Source organism: Anser anser (genome assembly GCF_964211835.1).
Source record: "Anser anser genome assembly, chromosome: 1".
In the NCBI taxonomy this organism is placed as follows: Eukaryota; Metazoa; Chordata; class Aves; order Anseriformes; family Anatidae; genus Anser; species Anser anser.
Genome location: NC_139720.1, coordinates 106,136,627 through 106,164,189, shown reverse-complemented (window position 1 = coordinate 106,164,189; position 27,563 = coordinate 106,136,627). Strand labels below are relative to the sequence as shown.

Genomic DNA, 27,563 nt, shown 5'->3' with positions numbered 1-27,563 from the left:
TGATATTTGTTACAGACAAAATGTCAGAGACCAGAGAGATTTGATTTGGGTATACTCTGAAAACTTTGGAATCTTATCTAGTATTATCCTGCCTCCTTGTAGTGTCTCTTCTACCTCCCTGTTTCATAACTTCAGGTCATGACAGACCTGTATTTCTTTTCTTTTCTGCTCCTCAGTTTCCACAATCTCATCACAAATCTGTCCAATATATATTTTATTGATACTATTGTGGACTTTAAATTCCCACTTCAAGCTCAGATTTTCAAATTCTGATTCTTATGATAGTGATCCTCCACAAGATTTTTGGCAATAACAATTCTTGCCAGTTTCTTAATATTTTAAAGAAATATATAAACAACCATTTACCAGAAAAAAAATAAATAAATTGTTTTGTGCTCAGAACATGAGTGATGCTTTGAATGAAATGCAACCCCAGCGTGGAAGGGCAACAGAAAGGCCAGACACCACTTAATTCCTGCATTAGTCTTTTCATTCCTGCACTCTCATTTATCATCTTCGAGGTGTTGAAATAGACGATCTTCAGCACATCAGCAGACCAACCACGCAGCAGAAAAGACTACAGTACAGACAGTATCAAGCACACTGTATAAAACCTGCAAAAAAAGTGTGTGTTGAATCCAGCAGTAAAAAGCTAAAGGTACACCATAGAAAAACATGGGAGGACTGGGGCTGATAAGGCATCAAACAGTTTATGGAGAGAAATAGGCAACTACGCTCTCTTCTACAACTTAAAAGTAGATGATATAAACAATGTAGAAAGTGAGGTTTTCCCTGTTTCTAATGCCTGCAAAGATTTTTCTTTTTCTTTGTTAACCATACCCAAGGGAGTAGACATTTTTCTACCCGAGGATGTAAAAAGTAGAGTGCATTTTCAAAGTCCATGGCACTCAGATGGATTTCACTGACTAAAAGTACTCAGTCACTCACTAGAAAATCAATTTTCCAAAGTTCTTGACTTTTTGTGGTACAAATCTCCACCCAGATGAATTTTATCAAACCTACCTCCAACTATGGACCAGGAACCATGATGATAGGTTGGTCATCTTTTTATGTTATTTAGGTGCTTCTACGACTATAAATAATTACTTATTTTGAAATTTGATGCCTTTGAATTTTGAAGCCTTTGAAATTATTTAATAAGTATGATTTTAGTGAACACCTACTTTTCAGTACACTCACAGTCTCTAGTAATTTTGTATGTATTATGGAAACCTGCTTCTACCTGAATTTGCTTGCTAGAATCCCTAGCTTTGCTTGCCTTGTGGAACATTATGACAAACAGTCAGTCCATCATGACTGACACACCTGTTTTCTCAGAAGGAAGCAGACAGGTGTTTTTCATGATGGTATGACGCATTCTGCCCTACAAACTCCCATAATCAGAAAGAATCCAGCCATTACTTTGAACACCTTTGACAAGAAATTACCTATCTACCTATATTACTTTGATGCCATTTGATGCATTTATCCATGCCCAATATCCCTCATCTTTTACAGGAAAATCCAGTAGCCTTCTGTGGCTGTAGCTGCCACAACAAGACTTTGCAGTCTGCCATTTTTTATCACAAGTGTGTCATTTACATGTTCTGTAAGCTTTTCGTAGTATGCTGAATTGACAAACCCAAACTCCATGGACTTACCTTTTGTATGTGCTAAAGGATTTGCTTAATATTAAACAGAGATTCTCAGCACTGTATATTTTTTTTTCTTTCAGTGGTAGGAAAAGGTTAAAGTAAAATCCAAACTAAATTACCATAATACTCAAAACCCAATTTATCTTCCTTTATCCTATTATATAAGTACAGGGGCTTCCCATAGACATGTATTTAGCCATTTAGGAAGCTGCCATCCTGAAACAACTTATGGTTTACAAGGGTTTTGCCTGTTTGTTATTTTTTTCCATCTACGCCCCAGATCGCTAGTAAGTACTCCCCTTTATTTAAACATTACTGAAGTAGGGCTTTCCCATTGAATTTTCAGTGGGACAGGTCAGATGCTTCTGGGTACAATGGACCAAAGGAAAGAGGACAGAATTTTCTCCTGGACCAAGAGCTTCCTTCTCATTTCAGAAAGCACCTCAGGTATTCAGGCACAGCACCAGGAAATGCAATTCCAAAAAGGAGCCATGATAGAATCTGAAGAGAATTACTTTCCCAAACACCACCCACTATAGCAGCTCTTCCTTTACAAATCAGTCTGCCAGACATCAAATATTATCTTAATGAAAGAAGTTAAATTTTGATGACTCTTTACAAGCTTAATCACCAGAAGCTCTGTGCACAATTTATCCCTGAAATGTTAGAAAACTGTGTGTTGTGTCTGGTGGGTGGGAGTTGGGGGAGAAGTAGAAGGAGAATGGGGGAAATGATGGAGGGAATGGGCAGACAAGCTGAAGAGATCACAAGGGATCATCTAGTCCACCACGCTGCCCCAAGGCAGCACCAGTTACTCCTGTCATTCCTAACACATTTGTCTAGTGTCTCCAAACTTTCCTTGTATATCAGATCTTCGAGACCTCTGATTATCATCATTGTTCTCTGCTTCATTCTCACAGTACAGAGCCCAAAGCAGGATATCACACACCAGACAAACAAGATGCTCACAGCTAAGCAGCGAGCGTCTGTCAACAGCAACTCTGTGCCGATGAGCATTTAAACTGAACTACTGACAGAGAGAGAAACTCACGCCTTGTTCCTAAGTGGCTAAGGCTTATTTCTCAGAGACTTACAATATCTCTTTAATCATCTGAATTTGGAAGCCAGTACTAAGAAGAGACTGGATAGCTCAAAATAAAAAGCTCTTCTAGTTGCATGACAGAAAACTGCAAGTAATAAATATTTAGAACATATTTGATCTCCTATGTCTCTAGCAGAGAGGGTGTTGGTTGAATCAGCACGGATCAGAAATAATCTCAGTTCTGATACATTTGATTAGGAAGGAGTGTAGAGATGGTTTTAGCAAAACAGGTGAGGAAGGGATGTATTGGTCTTCGGTGCTAGTGCCACAACTGACAACCTTGCACAAGAATAGAAGGCACAATGCCTACCTCTCTCTCTGGCATTGAGGAGATGTCCCCTTGTGAAAAAAAATTATAAAACAGTGGTAATATTCGTTTGAATGATGACCATATTAAGAGTTGTCTCTTTAAGCTTTCCTTAAACATCAGGATGCTCTTAGGGAACAGCAGAACACGAAGGAATTGCAGCCCAGTTAAATGAAGGTCTGACGCAGGGAGGACTCCCACTACTTCAGTCACACAGACAGTAGCTGGTGGCGACCACCTTTGGTCTCCCAAGGACCCAGTCCTGCTGCTCCTCTCCCTGCAGGCTGCAGACTTGGGCACCTCACAGGCAGCCTGGGCACCAGGGGACAACTGAAGGACATAAAGCCTCAGGGCAGTACGTTAGGGCATGGCTGTATTCAAGCTTATTTGCAGCGCAATGGCCTACACCACTGCAAATATGGTTTATTATATTTTTATTACACCATATTTGCAGTGGTATAACAAATGCTGACCTTGAGAATTGGTAAGCATCCAGCTTTCAGTGGTTTCAGTGGTCTAATTGACATTAGTAAATAAGGTTTATCCACAGCCAAAGCCTTTGGGCTAGACGGCATATGTCTTGCCACCTACTTCATTCTGTCTAAAAAGGAACAAGAAAACTCACCTCTCAAATTGATAATCTGTTACTGTCTCACATTGCACAAAGCCACAAAACACAAAGATTAAAGAAGTAAAGAATACATAATAGGTTTGTCACATGATATGGTTAGCAGGAAACATTTTAGACAATCTTCCCTCAGAAAAGGTTGGTTCGTTATAAGCAAAGTTATTTGCAGAGTTATGTGTCAATTCATTTTCCCTTGAAGAAGCAGACAGTTTTGAAATTGCTGAAATACTACATTTAGGCATTGTCAACATGAAGAAGTTTTGATTTAAAGTTCAAAATGATTTTTTTTTTCCAAATGCTAATATAGATATGTAGAAAAATAAAATCACAGAACCATAGAATGGCTCGGGTTGGAAGGTACATTAAAAATCAGCTAATTCCCTCCTGCCATGGGCAGGGATGTCACCCACTAGATCAGGTCACCCAGGGCCTCATCCAAAATGAAGTATTTCAAAATTACTAATATTAAATATTAAAGTTGATTTCATTAACCTTTCCCCTGAACTTTACTTATAAAATAACCAATATTTTATTTTTTTGTTACTATTTCAGAGATGAGAGATTTCTTAAGCATCAAAAATTGTTGACACTCAACATAATTATTTCTGATCCATTTTCAAGTTCTGTAAAGCCATTTAAAAGTCAATTCATTAAAAATTTTGAAGATTTTTAAGAAATATTTTGAGTGTATCTTTCTTTCTCCTCCTTGTATTTTTCATTATTAGGGATATTTTTATTTCAAAAATGTCTTAAAATTTAAGAACTTTTCTGTTTCTGTGGCTTGCTCTTTTTCAAGGCCTTACTCAACTATTTCTAAGATTATAGGCTATTTCCTATAGCAGCAAGTTGTGAGGCCACAAACAGTAGTCTCTAACTTCAGGTGAAGAATAGGTAACTAGAAGACATAAGAGATGCCGGCAAGATTTCCAATAAAGTATTAAACTCAGGAACAAGGCAAAAAAATATTCTAAATGAAGATAAAGCAGGTCTTTTCAAATTTCTTCTGGGTGAAATAGGGTGCATTGCACTTGTTGCACTCTGGAATACTACAAACAAAAAGGATATAGGATATATCCCCTGCTGTGGGCAGGAATGACACCCACTACATCAGTTTGGTCAAGGCCCCAAGGATGTCCTTGCAAAACTATCAATAAATAGCCAACAACAGTACCACGCAGTTGTTCAGTTCATAGTGTTTCTCCACTCAAAGTTACCAAGTCACCGTCCTCTTACAAAATTGCACTCAGTATCTGTCAGTGATTTATACAGCAGGAGGGTATTACCTCAGCTGTTTTAAGTACAGTCGACAGGTTTGTTGCACTTGAAGGGGGATCTGTCCCTGTTGCGTTGTCTTCTGCTTTTATCAGTCAAGGCAGCTTCTCTGCCTTCCAATATACTGCCTTCATCATGCCCTTTGATGCACAGCTCGAAAAGACTTTTGACATCTCCCCTATCAGGTCAGTATTTCACTTTTCAACTAATAAAAACACGATTAATCAACAAGCACTTGGAATTCTGTGGGTAGCAAGGATGTAAACCCCCCACTATCTAAAGAATCTGCTTTTTAGTGAGCTACTTATTTTGTCTTACTGAGAGGTCATGCAAAATTCGACTCGTTATATAAAAAACGTAATGCACAAAAATGCGAGCTAGGTTTGGAGCTGGCAGGGGCTGATCTCTGAGGTGAATAACCAATTCAGGGGAGTAATCGCTAGCAAGTCTTAATTGCAACATACTGTGAATTAAGTGCATAGGTAGTGTTTATTTAGCACATTTTCACATCTGAATATCTGCAGTTTTGTAGAAAATTCTAAGCTTGATGTTGAATGGCATTTTGCCAGAAAATAAAAGGAATTATAACAGTTGTGTGCTAAAATTCTACCTTCTGGGCAAACGGTGATTTAAATAAATGTGATGTAATATTAAATGTGTGTGTGTATGTTAGTAAATACACACTTGCAACCCAGTCACTGCACTGGTAACACAAATTTGAAGGCTTTGTATCAAGATAGAATATTTATAATTTACATAGTTATTACAATGTAAAAAAAAGATCTGCTTTACTAGCAATGAATACCACTGAAATCACTGTTTTACTCTGCAGTTACTAATATCCTGCTTATTGATTGTGTTTCATTGTATCTTCAAGATGCCCCAGGCACATCAAATGCTATGCGCTGTTCTGGACCCTCTGTCCCTGAGGTGAAAATATTCAAAAGCCAGAGCACTCTCATTCACTAGCACTAGGACTTCACTGAGTTGTTATAGAAAAGAAAAACATGTAGGACAATTTACTATGTTTGCTACCAAATTTTCATTGTGAGTCTCCTGTCACTGAATCTGTCAATGCCTTTGCAAGAACCTTTGAAGTTTTATACTGAGAAATTACTGTCCTCCTCCCCCCCCCCCCCCCAAAAAAAAAATAAAAAAAATCAGTACAGGCTAGATGTAAAGGTTTATTTTAAAAATTATTTTATCTGAACAGCTGTTTTTCTGTTTTCCTGACTAATTCAACCTTCACCAAAATATTCCAATAGTTACGCACTTCATAAGAGCCTTTCAATTGTGCTTAGTCAAGAAAGAGAGATTTAAATGGGAAAGTGACTTCCATGCAGAAAATTCCAACTAAGAGGAAACACCCAAAAAAAAACATTTAATTTATCTTGGTATTTCCCTAAAATAAAATTCTAAGGATTAGACTCACAGTTGACAAGAACGCTACGAGTCACATCTGCAGAAGTAAGTAAAGAAAATGCATGCAAAGGTCAGGCGTTATCACACATAGCATTGTACAAAACCTTCTCTCACTATTTAGCTGCCTGGTCAATAGTCCAAGATACTCAGAATAGTAGGACCCAACCTTTATTTTTCAAAATTCACTGGAAGACACAGGGACCAGTAAGTGAACAGTGCTAAAACAAGCACTGCTATGAAGATGACAGGCACAGCATTCTTCCATGAAGCTTGTTCCAAACAGCGGCAGCAACTACAACTTCTGGATTTGCAAAAACTTTCTTCTGAAACAGGGGGTTTATTTTAACAAGATTTCTAGGGCAAATACTAGCTCTAATGAAATTACATGGATATTAGGACAAATATTTTGTCCTAAAAATCTATATTTAGCTAAATCAAAAGAGCTGTAATCTTCTCTCAACAATTTTCTAAAGCCTACCACCTTTTCTGAATTTTGTTCTAATTTTTTTTTTCCATATAGTTCAACTAAGGATGCATTACATAAGCTTATAACTACAGAGTTCCTTCTGTTTTCTGTTTTGAGACTAATTAAAGGTCATTTTTCAGCATATTTTTCTCATTTTCCGACTATTTACATATCTACAGACACAGTCAAAATTAGAAGATGCATTTTACATGTCCAGACTTGAAAATTAGGATAAAGGAACTGAAGTCTAATGCTTTAGGATGCCGTTTATTTCCCTGTATTGCAAGGAAAAGAAAACAATAATAACAACAAAAACACTTTACTGCACTTTTCTGGTAGCAAATTTAATACCTAGCAAGGAACCCACCACCTCTCACCTCTCCATGAAATAAATGTTAATTTTTGTCTAGATAGATTTTGCATATTTGCCGCAACTCAGCTATGAACTTACCATAGAAAACCCTAAAAACACAATAGAAACATAAGAAGCTAGTATCTGTTGTTTAAAGACACCTCAGTTTTACAGCAGGGATACTGATGCTCCAAACTTTTTCATTATCTGAAACCCCATCAACAGCTTTATAATGATGAATGCAACATAGTTCAGTTTGCATTTGTAAAATTCACTTTTAGAAATGGCAGATGTGGGCCAGCACATCTGGAAACCACTTTTAATTATACTTTCCTCAAGTGGGAAAGCAGTAGCTTGTACCCATAGTGAAGCTTTTATATCTGACCACACAAATACTAGCAACCACCTGTGCTTTACACTGATTTCCACTATAGAGTATATCACATTACTACCCTATTATTCCAGAACGACATTTGAAGCTGTTGTGTGACTAAGCTGCAGCAAGTGTGGTCTCGAAAAGACCTCTACTATACAAAAATGTAATAAACTTGATTGCAGTTAGGGTACTTACCACTGAGGGTATGAGCATGCTCCTAAAGTTGGCTTCTCTTGCTCTGAAAGTCATAAAAGATACACATTAACAATCATGATTACTGGTCTGGGAATTGGAATTTAGTGAACTAATGTATAAACCCCAAATGAGATACCTTGCAAGTATTTGGAGTTCCTTTCCAATATTTGTTTCTTTCCTACTGTTAACACATGAGGATTATAGTCAAATACTCATGGCTTCTTCAGCCATATTCTGAGATCACAAAAAGCTATTTCAACTGTGATCTGTCAGCCTAACGGTATTTCAATTCTGTCATAAATATTTTCATAGGTTGCAAACATTGAGCTACATGATTAGGTTGGGTTTTCTAAACTTAACCTTCCTCCCTACTCCCCCCACCCTGCCCCAACCAAGTGTAACAGCTTTTTTACATCACTGTTCCTAAAAAAAAAAAAAAAAAAAAAAAAAGTTTCATATTTCTATGGATTCTTTTTCTTCTTTACAACACTCCTTCAATGTTTCGGAAGAGTATAATGTTGACATGCAAGATTCAGTATATCACAGTGGAAGACAAAGGCTGAGAATTCGCAATGCTCACCCCCCGGGAGACCTGTCACACCCAGGGACAGACTTGTCAGGAACACACGCCAGTAGGCGTAACTTTGCAAAGGGTACGGCATGAGATTTTACAGCCTATACTTGAGCATCATTTGCTGTGCTGACCTGCACTATGTGTCCGTAACTAAAAAATCCAAGTATCACTTTAGCATATTTTGATCTCCTTGGAAGTTACTGTGCCTAAATAAAAGCCTCCACAATGTTAGGCATCTAAAAAAAATAAAAATGCATTCACCTGCCTAGTATTCTCTGCCTTTAATTCAGGATGTAGGTCTTGCAGTGAGATGTGAAGCCACAGAGGAGCCCCTTGGGACCGAACCCTGTCCCAGCATGCTGCCCGTGCGCCTTCGCCGCCCGTGCCAAGGGCTCTGGGGCTGCAGCTGCAAGGAAGGGGAAAGCTGCTGCTTTGGGGAAGGCTCACAGCACAGCTGATCCCAGCATCCCATGGCAGCCGCTGTGCTGCCTCTCTATCAGGCAGAGCCACGACCGACCTGCAGAGCTGCCAAGTGCCTTGGCCTGCTCCTGCCCTCCGTCCGCCGTCCCCAGCCCCCAGCGCTGCCGGCTCACAGCAGGCTGAGAGCTGCTCTGGCAGCCCCGGCTCGGCACAGAGGGAGCAGCAAGACCTTCTGCAATGAACCCTTTCTTGTCATCTCACAGCCTTCTGAGACATTTGAACACCCACCCAACTATGATGCGCTAAAATAATGCGCAGTTGTGTTCCCTGGGTCATACATGTAACTTTTGCAAAAATGTTTGTAATGCTTTAAGAGACTGAATATATTAACGGTCCATAATCCCACTGCTGTAAAAGCATAATCTGATTTCACATTGCAAATACATTTATCGTCCATGGCATAATATTCCTCCTCCTATTGGATAACCTGTGGTAACAATTTTACATTGCTAAAAAATGTTTCATTTCTGTGAGTTGCTTAAACCTGAAAGAAAAAAGGATCGTGGTCTACTTGGAAATACAGGCACACTCTGTAAATATAACTTGTTAAAGGTTTTCCAACTCAACACGGTTACAGGGCAAAAGAAGCACTTGTACATTTGAATATGAAGGTGTCCTGAAATCAACATTACTGAAAGAAAAATTATGTCTAATTACAAAAATAACAGACCTAGTGTGTAAATTCATTTCACCTTGGACATAGAGCACCTAATGCAGCATTTTAGCAGGAAGACACTTGCACACGGGTAGCTGCACTTTCTGCACTTTTTTTGAATCAGCAATACGGAGATAAGGAAGGCCAGCCACAAGACTAAGTTTTTGAAGGGGAGAAGGACAAGAGAAAAGACTGCAAATGGGCAAGATAAGGATTCAGACACTTGCCCCTCGATGATGCCAAGACACATGCACCTTTACTTGCTAAGCCTTCCTCTTTGAGGAGTGCCAGTGAAGACGACGTAGCAGCGTGGGGAGGATGGTAATGTCAGTGGTGTTAGCACGGCTGGGAAGGAAGGGGAAAGACACAGCTTTTGGCATCCTGGAGCAGCCAGGTCAGCAGGCGCAGGGTCCCAGGAGCCACCAGGTCAGGGTTTTTCTCCCTGAGGACTGCCATGGACCCGACATCAGGCCCTCGCCCATACACATCTCTGGCTACACAACTCATAACGCTGTCATCATGAGCTTAAGGATGCGACTGGGAAGGAGAGCAGAAACGTCTGTCTTTGAAGTCGTGAAATATATCCAAGATCCTGGATATCTGCCATTTTAAAACACTGCGCTGAACGCACTCCGTCGTAGCAGCAGGTTAACTGTCTGGAAGCACGGCACAAACCAATCGGGAGAATACCACCACGGGTGCATCCTGCCTGACTCGCCCTGTCTCGGGGCACTGTGGGTGCATCGGCATGGTCCCCGCTGCTGCTCGGGGCCAGCAGCATCTGCACTGGGGAGAAGGTGGAAGGCCAGGGCCGGTTCCCCTGAGCAGGGCTGCTCTGGTGCCCCTCTGCTCCCCCAGACGTAGCAGACAGAAAATCCTTCGAGGCCTCTGCCGTGCTGTCAGCCCTGCCTGGGGAGCTGGACTGGCACGATAGTGGAGCACTGTTCTCAACTAAAAACGTTACCAGGGTGCAGCAACAATTCATAAGCCCAGAAGAATATTATTTTGTGATTGCAGCAGCACTTTGTCAATCGATACAGGCATCATGAACTGTGAAGGTTTGGTAGAGAAAGCACAGAGGAAGCAACAACAAAAATCATTCTGACTGCACGCAGCCTTTATGCAGCCAGTGCAATTTTACCTGCATTTCTAAATCACTGCAGCGTAATCACAAACCAAAATCGTAACTCTAGTGAAAATGCCGATATGGAGGGACTTCGTTACTCATATTACTGTATCCTGCAAGTATGTATCCTGCCTGCTACGTTCTCCTTTTTGTGAGAATACAGAGCAATCATGGCTATTCAAACACAGAAAAATGTGAAGCAGAGCAAGAAAGAAATGAAGAGAATTTCAGTTAAATTGGATTTTCTTGTCTCTTTCTGTAGTTTTTATCATCGAGATGACAAAATATTATCATTAGCAGTTTATGCCAAAAGTTAACATTCACCTAACATTTTCTATTTTTTTCTTAACCACAAAGGTTGGAGCCTGTTATGCACTCCCCTTATCTTCCTCTGTTACTTTAGAATCTAAGAGCACACTGTGCCCATTAATCTTTCATGGCAGAGTTCACTGAAGTTCTGCCAAAATTCAATAATTATGTTCCATCCAATGCAGCAATTTATTTATCTCATTGCTGGAATTTAGAATATATAGAACAAAGTGCCTGGTTTATATGAATGAAACGTTTGCTTAAAAAAAACACAACACACAACAACAACAAACAAACAAACAAAAAAACAGCCTGGTTTCATTTCTAAAGTTTTAAAACATGCAGTAGAATCTATCGAGGAATAAAGCTATTTTTACAAGCCCTCATGATATCTTGATAAACTGAAAGTGTTGTACAATATGTTTATTTTTTATATATATTTTATAAATACCTTTTTAACTTTCACTCAAATGTATAACAATATGTACATTTATACTGCACTACTAAAACACGTAGTATATTAATGTCTAGCAGCCATTAAAAATGCCAACTACAAAGCAAGAATTTTTATTTTGAATGCAGAATAGATTTGTTTACTGCACTGAAATGGGTGACTGGGAGTTCAACAGTTTGTGGAGCAAAATCTAATATACAAAATTACTGTGAAGTTAAGCTTTATAATTGCACCCTTTCACGAAATGTTTGCAAACAAATAGAAAACAAAAAGCCTTCCAAGTAGGAAGATTAGAGACACATTATTTCTGAGGGCTGTTAAAAACAAAAATGCCATAATGGAGAAGAGTTAGTATGCTTCACCTTTTGTAGTCTCAGGAAAGGTAACTAATCAGTCATTTACCAACCTAGCTGTAATGAAGAAATGTTAATCTACCAGTTTAGGATTTAAAACTAGAGTATAGTATCTCTACATTTTAAGCCTTATACTTAAATATTTATGAAAGCAGAATGCTTATTCATTTGATGGAAATGTGACTTCTGTGTATATTCATGCAGACAATACATTTCCTGATGAAAGACAACACTAATTTACTGCAAGCTATCAAAAGCCAAATCTATAATGTTTTAAGTTTTTGTGTAAAACTCTTTGTTACTTCATATATTACATTTTTCACTTCAGGCATTCTATTAGACAACATTTGGCTCTGGATTTAGAAAGTGCTCACAAAGTTTTTGGAGCATAACTTGCTGTGATTTATAACACAGTCCTTCAACAACCAAAACAGAACTGAAAATCTCTGGAAGTAGTGCACTAGCACGTGTTTGCTATTTCACAGTAAAACCTTCTATGTAAAACTAGGAATACCCCAGGAAAACATTTTAAAGTTATCGTTTTGCAGTAACTTGATGAGCATATGCATATTTGAAATTAAGCGTACCTAATTTAGTAACTCATGAGAAATTACTTCCACACACCGGCAAATAAATTTTGAAACAATTCGCTAAAATTCTGCTGTCACGTTTACTTTTGCATCCAGCATGGTCATTTTTCACAGTGCTTTACATGAAAATAGGATTCAACTGTGATGTATTTCTCCCTGCTGTAAAACTTTTAAAATGTCCCAGTAAAAATGCAGTGACTCTTGTCCATTTTACTTCAGTCTGCTAACACTCTCCGCCTTTTGTTTTCAACGTTTTCATCTCGTCTGCTTTTCTTTCCTTGTAAATGCTACATGTTACAATTAAACTCGGAGGAGACTTTATTGAAACTCAGTCTCCTGCAAGGTAACAACGAACAAACCCTCCCACGCAAGATAAATGGAAGTCGAGGCACTGAAGAGTCTGCGAAGCCTAAGTTTTTTCCCCAGCCTTGTTATGTCTTGCGTTATGTAACGAAGGCAGCACAGACACCCACACAGACACAAACACCTTACAGAAAACGTACGCCTGAACAGCAGAAAGACGGTACCTGTACAGCCCATTTTAGCTGCAGGAACTACTGCACAGGGGACCGAGCTGGGGGGAAGGGTGCAGGGGAAGGTGCGAAACGGCGGCTCCGCACGGATGCTGCTGCGCGGGTATGGCACTGCGTGTCAGTAAGCAGCACGTCGAGGCAGACACAAGCAATTCCAGGACTGCAACCACAAGTGTTGCCATGTAAAATAAAAAATACCTAACAAAAAGACTGCCTGCCGCACTTTGTCTGACATCGCACACGCATGGAAAAGACAGCGGGGTAGAGCACACAGCGTGTCAAAGGAGGTCCTTAATTTCCAGTTGCTGGGCTGCTTTGTTAAACAGAGATTAAATTCACAAAACCTTCGAGTGTACAATAATAATGTATTCCCTTACAGTGCCAGAGCTGTTTATGTAATATCAGTGAGGAATAATCGCCCGTTTATTGCACTGATGAGCTCCACAAGTTTCGAAACTCGGAGCGCACTTGAAACATGAACTTTCGCAGCTCCTTACTCCTCTGTACACTAACTCCCTTTCCCCCTTTTTAACAACAAAGGACAGCCCAAGTTCTGCTCCCTGTCTTGCAGCTCAGATCCATACCCAGACTTCAAGGACCGAGGATAAATCCAGAGGCGCAGCCGAGATATTCCTTGCACATTCCCCCCTCAGTGGATCTAGGTACATAGTTTTCAACAGTTACAGCAAAAAGCTCCACTTATGCAATTCAAACAAAGAAACTTCCAGAAAATGTCATTACTTACTGTGCATTGTGCATAATTTACTGAGATTAAAAGTTTAAAGATTCATCTGCTTTACGTCCACAAGTGTTTTAAGCAGCCCCTACCACTTTGTCCTGCTTAAACGTGACTATTGGGGCCGCTTGGGCGCGTTGGAAAATCTAGAGGTACCAATGACTCCCATTACGCCTTCGCTGCCCGCAGCCTGCTTTTTGGAGGTGCACAAGCTGCGGAAATTCAGCCTGCTAATAGCAACAATTTGGTACATCAGGAAAAAACAGACACCCTCCCCGCCCCCACCCCCCCGCCTCCCTGAATGCTTCAGATATACTGTATAAAGTCATTTTGACATGCCTACACAACTGGTTGTGGCAGCTTTCAGACATGATTCCTAATCACAAAAAAATGCTTCAGGTTCTTTTAGAGAAAGCTTGCCGTTGGGAAGTTGATCTTGGCCAAGCGCCAAAATCATGTGCAAAAGGGGCCCTCATTACCAATTCATGGCAGCCTTCAGCGCTGACAAAAAATGTGACCCAACAGGCTAAAGCAACAACTAAAATTAAAAAGTACGAGACAAAGACAACTTACTTAATATTCCTTCCATCGCCACATTAAACTTTTCCGTAATTAAACCCTTGTTAGCTCAGAGCGGTTTGCAACTACTTTTTAAGGGACTGCCCGGGCAGCCCGCGCAAGCTGCGAGAGCTCCCTGCGAGCCCTCCCGGCCGCGGCGCTGCCGCACGCCTCTGCTCCGGCGGCACAACTTTCTGCCTCCTCGCAGAGCTGGGAGGGAGAGCAGCGCCCTGAGCCCCAGCGAGCCTGAAAGCCACCACCGGAGGAGTGAGGAGGGGGAAGGAGGGAGGAGAGAAAGAGCTGGAGACCCCGCAGAAGCTGCTTCCTAAACTTTCTGAAAAGGCTGTCGAAAAGCTCACGCAAACATTAAGCACTTGCAATTAACAGAGCTCCCTGTCCCGCAAAAGCAGATTCGATAGACGGCCTTACCTAGGTGTCGTCTGGCTTTGCACTGGATCAAAAAGTTTCCGGCCTAAGCACACAGATATTCTTTCACCAGCCATAAAGGCCCCTTTTATGAATCCGGCACTGTAACAGCCTGCTTTCTGCACTGCGGCGGGAGCGGGATGCGTCGGCTTTCGGGAGAAAAACAGCCTTACTGCACTATTAGTGGCAGATTGTCTAATAGTGGATTTATCTTAAAGAGTGAAAAGGCATTTTTTAAACAGCAAGGAGGGTGCGGTCAGATGTTAGGCTATCCCTGAGAAAAGGGGCCTAGGCTGCACTAGTACCTAAATACTAGCAGAAGCTGGCTGGGAAGGGAGCCAATGGAATGACTTTGTTTGACCCAGCTGCCAATCTCTCCTGAAGCAGTGCGCCAGACTAAACACTGACACTATTTTAACTCAAATCAGGCTACAGCAGCTGTTTGCTTTCCGGCTCTCAGCTATGCACCGCGGCCGTGATGACTCTGCACGCCGCAGATGATAGAGCCAGGGCAGCTCCACTCAAATCTGTTCTGGCTTGGGGCTGGCGATGGAGACGCGGGGGGCAGGAGGGCTGCTGGGATGGGGCCTGCCTTCTGTCGTCCCCCCCCACCCCACCCCCCTTGTTCTTTCTTTCTTCCTCTCTTTCTTTCACACCCCCGCCTCCATTTTCCCCGAGGTGAAATAAAAAGGAGACTTGAGGCGCGCAGGAAACCCAGCGTTGTGTCAGGTGGACAGAGAGGAGTTGCTGCCCAGCACCAACAACAGCCGAAATGTATTGAAAAGGGGGGCGTACACATGCACAACTCCAAAATCCATCCACAGCCTGAAAGTATTTACCTTCCTCATCTTAGTGACACTCAACTTGTTCAGCAGAAAAATAATCAACATGCAGATTCACCCTCCCATTCATTCTTCATTGTAAAACGAAGGTCTACAGAGATACCTAAGAGAGCAGTTGCTGCATGTGTGCATACATGCACGCATTTACATACGCATCCAGATTCTGATCTAAATTACAGCAGTGCAAATTGCACTGTAAGCAGCAAAGTTATTGCAGATTAAAACCGAGGGTGGAATTCGACAGCCAATTTCCATATGAAAGTAAGTGAGACTGAAAAAAGTACACAAGTAGCTATTAGCAATAAGCATATGGCATGGAGGTTGGCACATCTTTTCCAATTGAAAAAAAAAAAAAAGAAGAAAGAAAAAAGTCAAAGATTTACAGCTACAGAAAAGAAACACAGAAATATGTTAAAAACCCATGGAGGCTTCTGAAGTACCAGACATACAGCACAGTCCAACACAGCACCTACAGTTTTGCCACATTTGCACCTAAGCTCAGCCGTGGTACTTAAGCCAAAACTTTGTTTCCTCTCCCCCCTGCCACGGAGGGTTGCTAGCTGTTCCCCAAAGCTGTATGTCATGATAATTTCCTTGTTCAGTAAAAAATCAAAAGAACACCTCCACCTAAAACCAAAATGCAAAGAGAGGGAACCTACCCCTTTTATTTAATATAAAACCATGTGACTTATCTTGATACAGAGTAAAGGAGAGGGGAAGGTGGGTTCCTGACCTCTGAATGCCTTCAGTAGGCCCTGCTGGATATACTGACATACTGTACAGAGATAATGGGAAAACAAACAAACAGAAACAGAAAAGTAAATAAAACAAAAACAAAAAATCCGAACCATGAAAGCTGAGTCTATTGTCTATCTCAGGGTCTTGTGCACCAACTGATTTCCATGAGCTATTCATCAGCCTGCTCCCAGAAACCAGCAGAAACCAGTGAAATATTACGCAAGCTCAAATCACGATTTCTAGCTACCTGAAGCTCTCATTGGTCCTCAAGTGTATGAACAGTTTAAAAAAATGTGGATAACACCTTAAATAATCCACCATAAAGCAATTAAGAAATACAAATAAAAATGAATAATGGCTATAACAACAAATGCCCAATGTTTCTATCTAACATGCAAGTTGAAATGGGAGATGAGACCTATATACTGAGACTTATATACTCACATATAAAATGCCAAGACATTTATACTACAAAGAAAAGTACAAAAAAGGCAGTTACCAACATCCAAGAAGTCTGAAAGCTTAAAATGGCAGACAGTCGAGAAAAAGTCAATGGTGTTTACAGTCCTTCTCTTCTCTCCCTAAGGTGCACAGTAAGCATTTATCGTGAAATGAATTTACTTGCCTCCTAAAGAAATGTGAGTCCTCAGCATGAGGACTCACATGAATTCACACCTTGAATTGCAAGACAAGAAAGGCCATACTACAGCGATACCTCTAGGAAGACTTTAATGACACTGAACTTAACATGGCTGGAGAAGAATTAAGTACAAGGTAAGAAACAAAATATAGGCTGGAGTGAAACTTTGTCAGCATCTTGAGGCAGAAAAGAAGGTAATATGACCAGATCAACAGACAAAGAATTTAGCAACTAAATTTTCGAATGACAGGAAGGGAACAATGTTGCTCCCAGTGAAGCCAGCAAGGAATTTATCTAAGACCTGACAAGATCAGGATGTGGATAAACTATGGTGCAAAGGCACTTGAAATACTGACAACAAAAAAAGACTACACATTTAAAGGTGGAACACAAAAGACTTTTCATTCAAATGCAGTATAATCAGCTGAAAGCTCATGCAACCTTCTTGGAAAGCTAATCAAAAATGTATTCCTATGTCTGTTTACAAGGGTGGGTCCTCATAGCGTCATTTTGATTTGTAAGTTAAATATTCTTGTCGTAATTGCTCCAGGGTGGTTGCGGGAGAAGGAGGTGGTATCTGGCATTTCTTCCCCTTTTAATCAAACTTTAGTCAGCCTTGGGCAATGCACGAAGAAACGTAGGGAAGCAATGGAATTGATAACTAGCAGCACTTTGCTGACGAATACATCTCTCTTTCCTTCTAGAAAATCATTTAAAATTCTTATTATCTTATAAATGAAGCATTAGTACAGCTAAGCATATTTGCAGTTCCTGTTGTAGAAAATCTCTAGTTACTTCTAAAAGGGTTCTCTGTTAGACATAATGCATTCATTCTTTCTACCTTGATTTTGAGGCTAAGGACCTCAGTGTGTGTGTGTGATTACACTGTATGCATCTATGCCATCTAAAACCTAAAATTACTGGCCATTATTGGTCAAATTTAAGATCAGAGGTTTCAGGTGTATTTTTGAGAAACTTGGTAGCTTTGAGATCTCCATCCTGTATCAAATAGAGGTTGAAGGAATAGATGAGGGAAATCTATCGGCATCCCCATAAGCAAATATGAAAGATCTTTAGAAGACATTCTAACTGTTTCAGTGTTTCACACCAAAAACTTCTATCAGACCCCAACACTATTTCAGATATCATAGCTTAATTAGCCTCAAGAAATGAATGCATAGGAAAGTGGTCATGAACTGCCTTTGTTTTGCTGGCAAGCTGGCCAGCATATAGGGCATCTTTCATAGCCATTTCTTTGTTTTCCTTTTTGGTTTCAGCTGTTCAGGTAGAATGGCTTCTCTCTGTCCTCATTTTTTCTACATTTGGTACCATAATTTTGACCCGTTACCTTATGACCAAATGATTCCTCACTTCAGATCAATTCTAAAATTCTAACTAATTTCAAAGAAATCGGGATTTTATCCTTGTCAGATCCAAGCCATAAGCATATTGCCAGAGGGGCCCAGAACAGGATGCATGTAGAGCACTGTGCAGCTAGCACTGTGAGGTGATTTATTGCTTCCAGCTTCCACTTGTGCATCAGCCACTTTGGCAAGAGATGATGGGCCAAAACTGTGATGTAACCTTGCAAGTCATATATGCCATTGCTGGCATTTGAGAGTCTGAGCTCCTACAATGCTCTGTGTTGTTCACCTACTGAGCATTACACTATGTGAACTTTCAGCAAGTATTGCTGCTAGGCTTCAATGATAAATAGTAATTTCACCGATAAGAATAATTGAGAAGGCAGGGGGAGAGCAGGAGAAAAAAAAAAAAAACACAGAATAAAACTCTTGTTTCAGTGTTTCAGGTACTTCAGATGGGTAAGTTAGATCTTCAAAACCAAAACTGATGCAACTTTATTTCCCTGCCTACTCCATTAGTATATCAAGCACCACTGATTTTATTAATATTCTCATTTTTAATGTGCATATTTTAAGCTGAGAGACAATGGTGAAATATCACAATAAAAATAAAATAAAATAAAATAAATAATAAAATGCAGGAAAGCATGCTGTACATTCAATGTAAAAAGTGAGAAATTGAAATAAATTCAAGAGACAGTCACCTATTCATGTTAAAATGGAACCCAGATGTTAACTGCTGAAAAGCAACTTGCCTCAGAAACTTAATTGCATAAATATCTTTAATGAAGGATTTGCCTAAGTCTCTGAATGAGCCAGTGCCCACCACACCACTACCAGCAGTAGCACATTAGACTTTTCCATTGCATTTGGTTGGGAAAATCTGGTATTGCCATAGTCCATAGACATAGTTTAAAGAAGATAGAACATGGCAGTGACTTTTGCAGCTATGGAATTAGTTTAATTCAGGCTCTAAAATTAGTCTTACACAATCTCATCATCTCCAGATGCTCCTTTATGCTCATAAATCCACTAAAATGTTTATATTGTCCCATGCAAAGGGGTGAATGCCTGCTGTGGATTGTTGCTCCAAGGCAGCAATAACTTACTATGCCTCTTCTGTAGCAAGTTGCAGTGGTTTTTTGAAGTAAAATCTATAGACATTTGCTCTTTCCATCACACCTCCCACATTTCCACAAACCACAACATATTTATGCTTCAAGACATCTTCTGGAACAAATCAGTTTTAGTTTTGAATTAGAATACGGCATGACATGAGACAGATATAGCTGGGGTTTCACCTAAGAATAAATTTGTGTGCTTTTAGAACAGAGACCAAGCAAACATCAAGCTTGCATATACTCCTTACTTATATGCCAAGGAAATAGCTACCATATGTATTAAAAGTCAGTATCAGATATAATTAGATTAGATATAATATAACTGGGCCCCAAAGACCACCATCCAATCTTACTCATTCCATCTTTGGGACCAATTATCATATTATTATACTCGGTAGTGCTGAGAAGGAAGAAACTCTATTGTGTTGCTGAACAAAAAGGCAGTTCTTGCCTCAAACATCATCCTACTATTTTGTCAGTCAAATGCAGCCTTCATACATAAGATCTCTTCCTTGTGCTCATACACAGTTCTCCCTCTTCTCCCACCACCATAATCTCTCTTTATAGTTCTGACTACTGAAGAAGAGGAGATAGATGGTCCAGTTTTTCTGTGTGGGTAAAGTCCATTTCCAACTGATTTAATTTCTATTATTTTTCTGGCAAGAAGTAAGATAAGGAAAGAAAAAAAAATGAGAAGAAAATAATGAAGAAGATTTTTGGTAATGCACACTTGCAAACATTAGGCAAACATTAACACTGATTTCATAAATAACACTAACTACAAAAATGAGATGGACAGCAAACAAATACTATTTATAGTATTGGGTAATACTGCGATGCTAGCACATCGAGGAATGAATGTGATATAGAGGTTCAAAGGGACTAGAAATCAGGATTCTTGGTGTTTATTTCTGACCCTGCTTCTAGCTCAACATGTAACATTGGGTGTATTACTTAACCTCTCTGTTCCAGATCTCTACTGATAAAAATTCATGGTACTTAAAAGGCATTTGAAAGGACTTGCCCATCCTATTTTTTCTAAGTGGGCAGATAATATTTCTATTAGCTGTTAAGTAACTAATAATATATTAATAATAACATTATTAATTCTTGCTAAATGGTTTGAGATCCACCATTGTAGCAATGGTAGAAGAGTCAAAGAAAGCATTTCATCATAAATTAATATAAACTGAACTACAATTTCTGATTTCCTGTAATGTTCTTATGCAGTAGAAATAAATATTAAACAAGTCTCTATTGAATATCCAGAATAAATTTGTGGTCAGTTTAAGTGCTGTTTTTATGTAAATTGGAGAGACAGGGCATTAAATTCAGTTTTTCAATGCATGCTTCACAAAGATTGTCCTAAGCACTAATGTCTGGGTTTAAACTACCTGCTTCACTGCAAAGTTTAAATAACCAATCACTCTGCCAATGTATATGCCTTTAAGTCAGTGCTGTGTTGACTCTTTAAATATTTTCACTTTTTAATATAAACTTTTCAGACAAAAATCTCTCTTAGAGAACAAGGACCCTACACAACCAAAATGGAGAGAAGTTACCACTTTCTGTTTTTTCAGTCTCACCTGTTTAAGTACAGCTGACAGAGCACAGATGCATGCATTACTCTTGTCTGAGGGATAGCCTGTTTACCAACCTTTTAATGACTTACAGTTGAAATTGCTCTGCATAGGAATCATGATGGTATTTACCGTTAATGGGAAGGAGAAGAGTCTACCAGTTACAGTAGGAGACTAAAAATCTATGTCTTCAAAGTTCTGGAGGAGAAAAAAAGAGGCAGGTGGGATTTGTGTACATCAGTGATTTCAAGATCCTACTAAGCAGTCATTCCATTGTTAAACACAACATAAACAAACCTCGTAGTATGGGAGAAATTATTCAGATCTTTGTGCATACTGCACTAAAATACCTGGGTTTCTAAATTATTACACCAGAAGGTTTGGAAATGAAACTCTTTATTTGCGTGTTATAAATCCATCTATTTAGCACACAACTGAAACAATGTATGCAACACTATTGTGTTCTCCCTGCAAGTCCGTCTGTCTAGAGTTTTGTCCTTTCAAACTCAATGTAAGACACAAAAGACTCATTTTTAGGCTCATTTATTCTAAACCAGTCAAAAAGATACTTAAACAAAGAAGCAATAGATGATGAAGTTTAGTTACAATCAGTTATCATTGCAAATATGTGAGGTCCCAAGAGAAAGGACCATCAGGAACTCTTTCCTTCTTTATGTTAAGAGTCATAATTTGACATGGTTTTGGTTAGAGGCCTGGAACACAGCAGAGTAAATCCAAAAAGAACACACATTAGAGGAGAGCAATGTATTTGATCACTGTTTTCATCAAATCAAATCAAAAAAAAAAAAAAAAAGGAAAATAAAATTTATCAATTTTGTCTTGGTATTTTGATGTTCTAAATTTTCATGACTGCCAATACCTGCCAAGTGAAAGTTCCATGAAATAAAATGTCTAGATTAAATTAGGTAAATCTTATTCAATACCTTTCAGTTTTTTATACAAATGTTAATTTCTCACACTGCATAGAGACTACCTGATGGCTTTTCGATAAAATGCCTCCTTATGTATCTAAAACCAGCTTTCAGTCCAGCCCCAGATGCATTTTAGCAGTTATTTTAGACAGCACTTTACTGTCGCTGGAGAAGTTTCAAGTTTAATCTAAGGCAACTTCTGCATCCCAGCTGAGAAAGTAGCAGTTATGAAAAGTAATTTTCAGTTAGTCTCACATCATCAAAAGTTGGTTTACATTTACACTGTATGAAATTAAATTACTGTTCTGACATGAAACCCAGGAAACTGGAATTCACTTACAGATAAGTCCTTGCAAAGCAGAAACCTTTTTTAAATCATGAGTATGGTCTCTCACATGTGCTTAATACATACATTTTTCATTAGTATTTGAGAGCTGTATGCAAGTACTGATGGAGAACTCTTAGCTTAGCCTTGTAAGTAATCAAGTATCATGAATGATCAAACAAAGTTTTTGTTTATTATTCTGTGTACTTCTAAAACATAGAATCTTGGTATGTAATCAGTCCTACAACACCACAATATTTAAAGAGCAAATATCTGAGGAATGGGTTCATCAAACTTCAGTGTAGGCCAAAACTTTCTTCAACACAAGACACAAACACACACGCACACACACACACAAAGGAGTAAAAAGAGACAGACAGCAAATGTGATCAGTTTGAATTGACCTACATTCTACCTGATGCTGAAAACGATGGTACCTCCAGATGCATGTTTTTTCTACATGTGCTTAGCATATTTAATAAATACTGCTTCAAAACTGTGACAAAGCCATGACGGAAAAGAGGTTTGGGCAGCAAGCTGACCCATTTTCATCAGTTAAATGTTGTTTCATAAGCACTAAGTATTCACTGCTTATCTGACTGAGCAGTGCAGAGATCACAGCCAGCAGAGAGGATAAGAAAACAGAAAGAGACAAAATTGTTCTCTGAGTTTCAAGCAGAAGATTATTCATCTTTTTGGAAAGGAGTATTTGAGTCTTCATCGCTTGGATATGAAGAAGCTAAAATTAAATATCAAGTAATACTTGATTTTTCATGATCTGGTGCAAAAGACAAACTGCTATCAAACATCAGTATGGCACTCATGGGTAAAAGGACATAAATTGGGGTGGTGGAGTGGAATGAAAATGATACAGCACAGACAAACAATAATCATGGATACATTCATAATAATACCAAGGAAGTAGGAAAACAAAAGTGTGATGGGTTAGAAGGAATAAAGAGATGAAGAGGAAATGAAAGGGACTGCTTTTTCTCACTCATCAAGATTGTAACCATGGGGCAGGACAAACAGAAACTTACATTCTTCACTACTTTCAGTGCTGTTGTAGGACAGAACTACTAGACATAATAGTGGACATGAAACTACCAGAGAGTGTCCGAAGGAGGGCTACAAAGATGGTGAAGGGTCTGGAGGGCAAGAGGCTGAGGCCACTTGGTTTGTTCAGCCCAGCCCAGAGCAGGCTGCGGGGAGGCGTCATGGCAGCCTGCGGCTTCCTCATGAGGGGAGCGGAGGGGAAGGTGCTGAGCTCTGCTCTCTGACAGGACCAGAGCTAGTGGCATGGAGCTGGGACAGGGGAGGGTCAGACTGGGTGTTAGGGAAAGGTTCTTCACCGAGAGGGTGGTCAGGCACTGGGACAGGCTCCCCAGGGCAGTGGTCACAGCACCAAGCCTGCTGGAGTTCAAAAAGTGTTTGAACTGTGTTCTCAGACACATGGTCTGTTTTTTGGGTGGTCCTGTGTGGAGCCAGGAGCTGGACCTGATGATCCATGTGGGTCCCTTCCAATTCGAGATACATATAAAAAAAAGAATAATGATGAACATTCCACAGGTTACTCAACCGTAGAAAGAAAACAATATGGAAAATTAAACAAAAGCTTTCCTAGTAGAAAGCACCTGCCAACTAACAGCAATGGCTGTGTCACAGAAGATACACAGATTTTGTTTTGTTCTCTTTGTAATAATACTTAGAGGGCTTGTCAGCACATACATGCTATTAGTATTCTTATAAGCAAAGTGACCTCAAATATAGCAGAAGTATGTATTTGAGTGAAAAATCTGTAGATGCATTGCACTAGCAGAAATGTTGTGCACTTTCGCACGTATAATGCTATCATAAATTACGCATCATGTGCTTAATTATGACTCGAGCACTAACAAAAAAGGACAAAATTGCAAACCGCTGATTTTTATTTTGAATCTAAGTTGAGCTAAAATATGCTCCTTTAAATCAATCAGGTTTACCTCAGAGATCCTAAATGTGGTTGTAACATGGAATTGTGGGACATAAGAGAACCTAGCACTTTGTAGAAATCACTCTACCTGTTAGAGAAATGCATCTGATACTCTGCTAGAGATTTCAATGACAATGAGGCTATGAAATTTTCAACCAGCTGGAGATCAGCTTGCATACATATTTCTTCATGATAAAGTGACATGCACTAGTTTTAGATTGAGAGTTATTCAGGAACACTAAAAATCAAAGAAATAATGAACAAACTAATACATAGGTTTTTAGAGGTTTTTTTTTTTTCAATATTTTTTTTCTAACTATTCTTTAATTTTGGAGGAAAACATCGTGGGAGTATATATTTCAAAATTCATTATCTCAATACTGGAAAGAACCAACACATCCTAAATCTTATACTGTAATTTGGTATGTAAAAGAAATGTACCCCAAATAGATTCTGAATATTATATGAAAGGGATGGACATAAAAAAAAGTAGCATACAGTTTGATGTTTGAGTGTAAAAAAACAAAACAAAAAACAGAACACAGCAAAAAATTAAAGATGTTGCTTAGCCTTGCCTTAATTAGTAAGTCATGCTTTTTAACCAAGGTAATAAGAAAGCTATTTTTTCAAAAGAAAGAGTTGAGCAACAAGGCTATTTATGCAGTTGTCTCAGCACTCAATATAGGACTAAAGAGCCTGCAATTTTCAAGGTGATTTGCAATTTCCATTAATTTGTTGAAGGTTTTGTAGCTCAATAATGAGACACTTTCATCAGTTATTAGTGAATCAGAGCTGTTTGCAGCTTTAATTCAAACACAGTAAATACAAATGCAAATGTGCACATGATTTTCTATTATCATTTCCAGAGGGTGAAAGAAGGCAAATGATCTTCTGGAGAATGGGGATGTTTACCATTATTTGTCTAAAATTGGTTAACTGTTCCATACTGATGGAAGTGAACCAAGAGTAGTTGATTAACGCCAATATATGGGTTGTGGTGGATGGCAAAGAGTCATTTGGTGCTGAGGTGTTGGCAATATCTTCCTGAAAACTGAAAATCGCACATTTTTATCTACCTTAAAAGACAAATTTGTGGGTCCACCACAAAGATATGATTTTATTTATTCAACAGCTTCTTTATTTGACTGAAAAAATGTTGAAATTTGGGGTCCATGTTAATTTTGGCCCTTAAAATTTGGCATCTTAAAATCTTTACCCAAATCTGCAGTCTACATCTATATTGCAGAATTCTGGCAGAACGGATAAAAAATAAGACATTAAAAAAGAATATTTTCATACATATTTAGGTGTCTGACAATACAAGTGGACACAGAATAGTTCACAAGGTGGCCAGAGAAAACAGGTTCCTAACGCCTATTGAAGCTGGTGCAAAAATCAATGCCAACAAAATGTTATGTCACTGAAATCCCATTCTCTTAAAGCATCTTTCAAAGTATCCTCGAGCAGCTATCTCTACAAATTTGGTCCAGAGAGCAATAAGCTGAGTTTGTTTGTCAGTTAACAATTATAGGACAGTTCCTCCTTCCACCCAAACTGTTAATTAAAATCAAAATTAACATTTAAATTAAAGATAGATAACACAGAGGTTTTACTCAATAGCCACTTGATGGCAGCGTCATGTATAAAAAGATTAGACTGTGAAGTGAAAACTTAAAAAAGCCCTCAGTAATGGTAACAAGCCAACCTAAGTGACACTTTGATTACTACAGAATATTACTCTTAATAGAAGACTTTTTAATGATATTTTGAAGGTCAGTAACTATCAATAAGTAAACCCATAAAAATAATGAATTTTAAACTTCAAAAATGTTGCCATAAAGGTTATCCCTTCAAAATAAATATATGAAACATTTTTAGTCTCTATTATGAATTTAGTATGTATTTTAACACATAACACTCTAATGATAACTTATGGTTAATTTCTCTGGGAAGAAACAAGCAAAAAAATCCATAAAGACTTCCTAAGTAAGAATTCATGGGCACTGATTTAATAAAAATACATGACAATAGTGTTACCAACGCACTAACATTTCTGTAATATATAAATATGAGAGTGGTTTATACTTCCTGCCAGCAAAATGATTCACATTCTTTGGTCATCAAACACTGCCAAATAAACGTACGAGAAGAGGTAAAGTAGTTCATGAAAGGGTAGAAGTCAATTAAAAAAGCTGCCTTTCTGTTCCTCTCCTGACTTACTTATCTGCTTGCACTTCACCACGGAAGAACCCAGCTGAAAAATGAAAAGGGCTAGATCATTGTGCTGTAAGTGAAAAAGCAGTTAGGATCTGCCTTTGCCTCCCAGGATGTCAAACCCAACTTTGGACAGCTTTACACTGGTGGGATACACAGATCATCCCCAACGTGCTATGCCTGCTCGATGTATAAAGAGCATTGGTGAGTGACCTACTTCAGTAATGCACCTGAAAAAATAGAGCAGCCAGCTCTGTGAGGATTCTACCCTTGACTGTTCAGATGATATTTGTTATTGGCAACAAACACATATCTAGAGAAGAAAAGATGAGTCTGTTACTCCAGTCTTCCAATAGCTAGGCAACCAACTCCTTAACACTAAAATCTGTCATTCCCTTGATTTGTGAATGGAACTTCCACTGCTACCAATGGTTCTTCAACATACTGAGTGAAACGGGAAGAAATTCTTCAAATGGTAAAACAACAACAAAAAAAAATGTTCATAAATGTCTTTCTGAGTTACAGAAATATCAGCTAACATCCTGGGCTTGTACAGAATTAATGCCCACACAGTTTTCTTTTTCAAAATTTAGGGGAAAAAAAAAAAAAGACAACTTCATTTCAAGCACTAGAGCATTAATATTAGTTTTCTGCACAAAGCAAACTTTTTCAATCAAATTCTTAAGCATCTACAAATACAGCTTATAATGGAAGCTGAAACAGAGTCCATTAAATAAAGCATCACAAACAGAAGCAATGTTATATTTCTAAAACTCATGTCATGATTTTGAGAGTCACAAAATTCATATGCAGCAATCTCTATAGTTCAACTGTATTTGAGTTTTAAAATTAAATAATTGGCGTAGGAATTTCCATGAAACAAAACAAAACAAACAAAAAAAAACCCACACAAAACAAAGAAAAAAAAAAAAGAGAGAGAAGGGGAGGGGAGGGGAGGGGAGGATTTCTTGCTTTTACTCCAACAAAACTACCGTGCATGAAAAATGAAATCAATATTCCCCCCCCTCAATAAAATAGAAAAAAAAAAAGTTCTGTGCTGGTTTTATCAAACAGAATTTTACAATACAAATATAGAGATACTGAACAGTCCTGGGACCACTCTTCATATGTTGAAAAGATACTTTATAGATTTTATGTAAAACCTATGTATTAAAGTGTGAATTTCTAAATAGTTATCAGCTCACTAAAATTTATATATAAGCCATAAACAATAACTGTTCTATACCTAACAATAAACAATTTATT

General features: G+C 38.8%; 1 protein-coding gene across 13 annotated transcripts in view; it reads right to left on the bottom strand.

Moving 5' to 3' along the window:
* The window catches only part of LOC310892820 (uncharacterized protein), a 460,614-nt gene that overhangs the window by 181,832 nt on the left and 251,219 nt on the right, over nt 1–27,563 (bottom strand). For 7 of the 13 annotated variants that reach the window (XR_014578472.1, XR_014578473.1, XR_014578474.1 and 4 more), the window contains one exon: nt 7,776–7,818. Coding sequence is in view for 2 of the 13 variants with exons in the window: in XM_083821048.1 (XP_083677174.1) it covers nt 7,776–7,818 (43 nt within the window). In the remaining 11 variants the exon portion in view is untranslated. The other 6 variants (XR_014578479.1, XR_014578480.1, XR_014578478.1 and 3 more) reach the window with 5 other exon arrangements.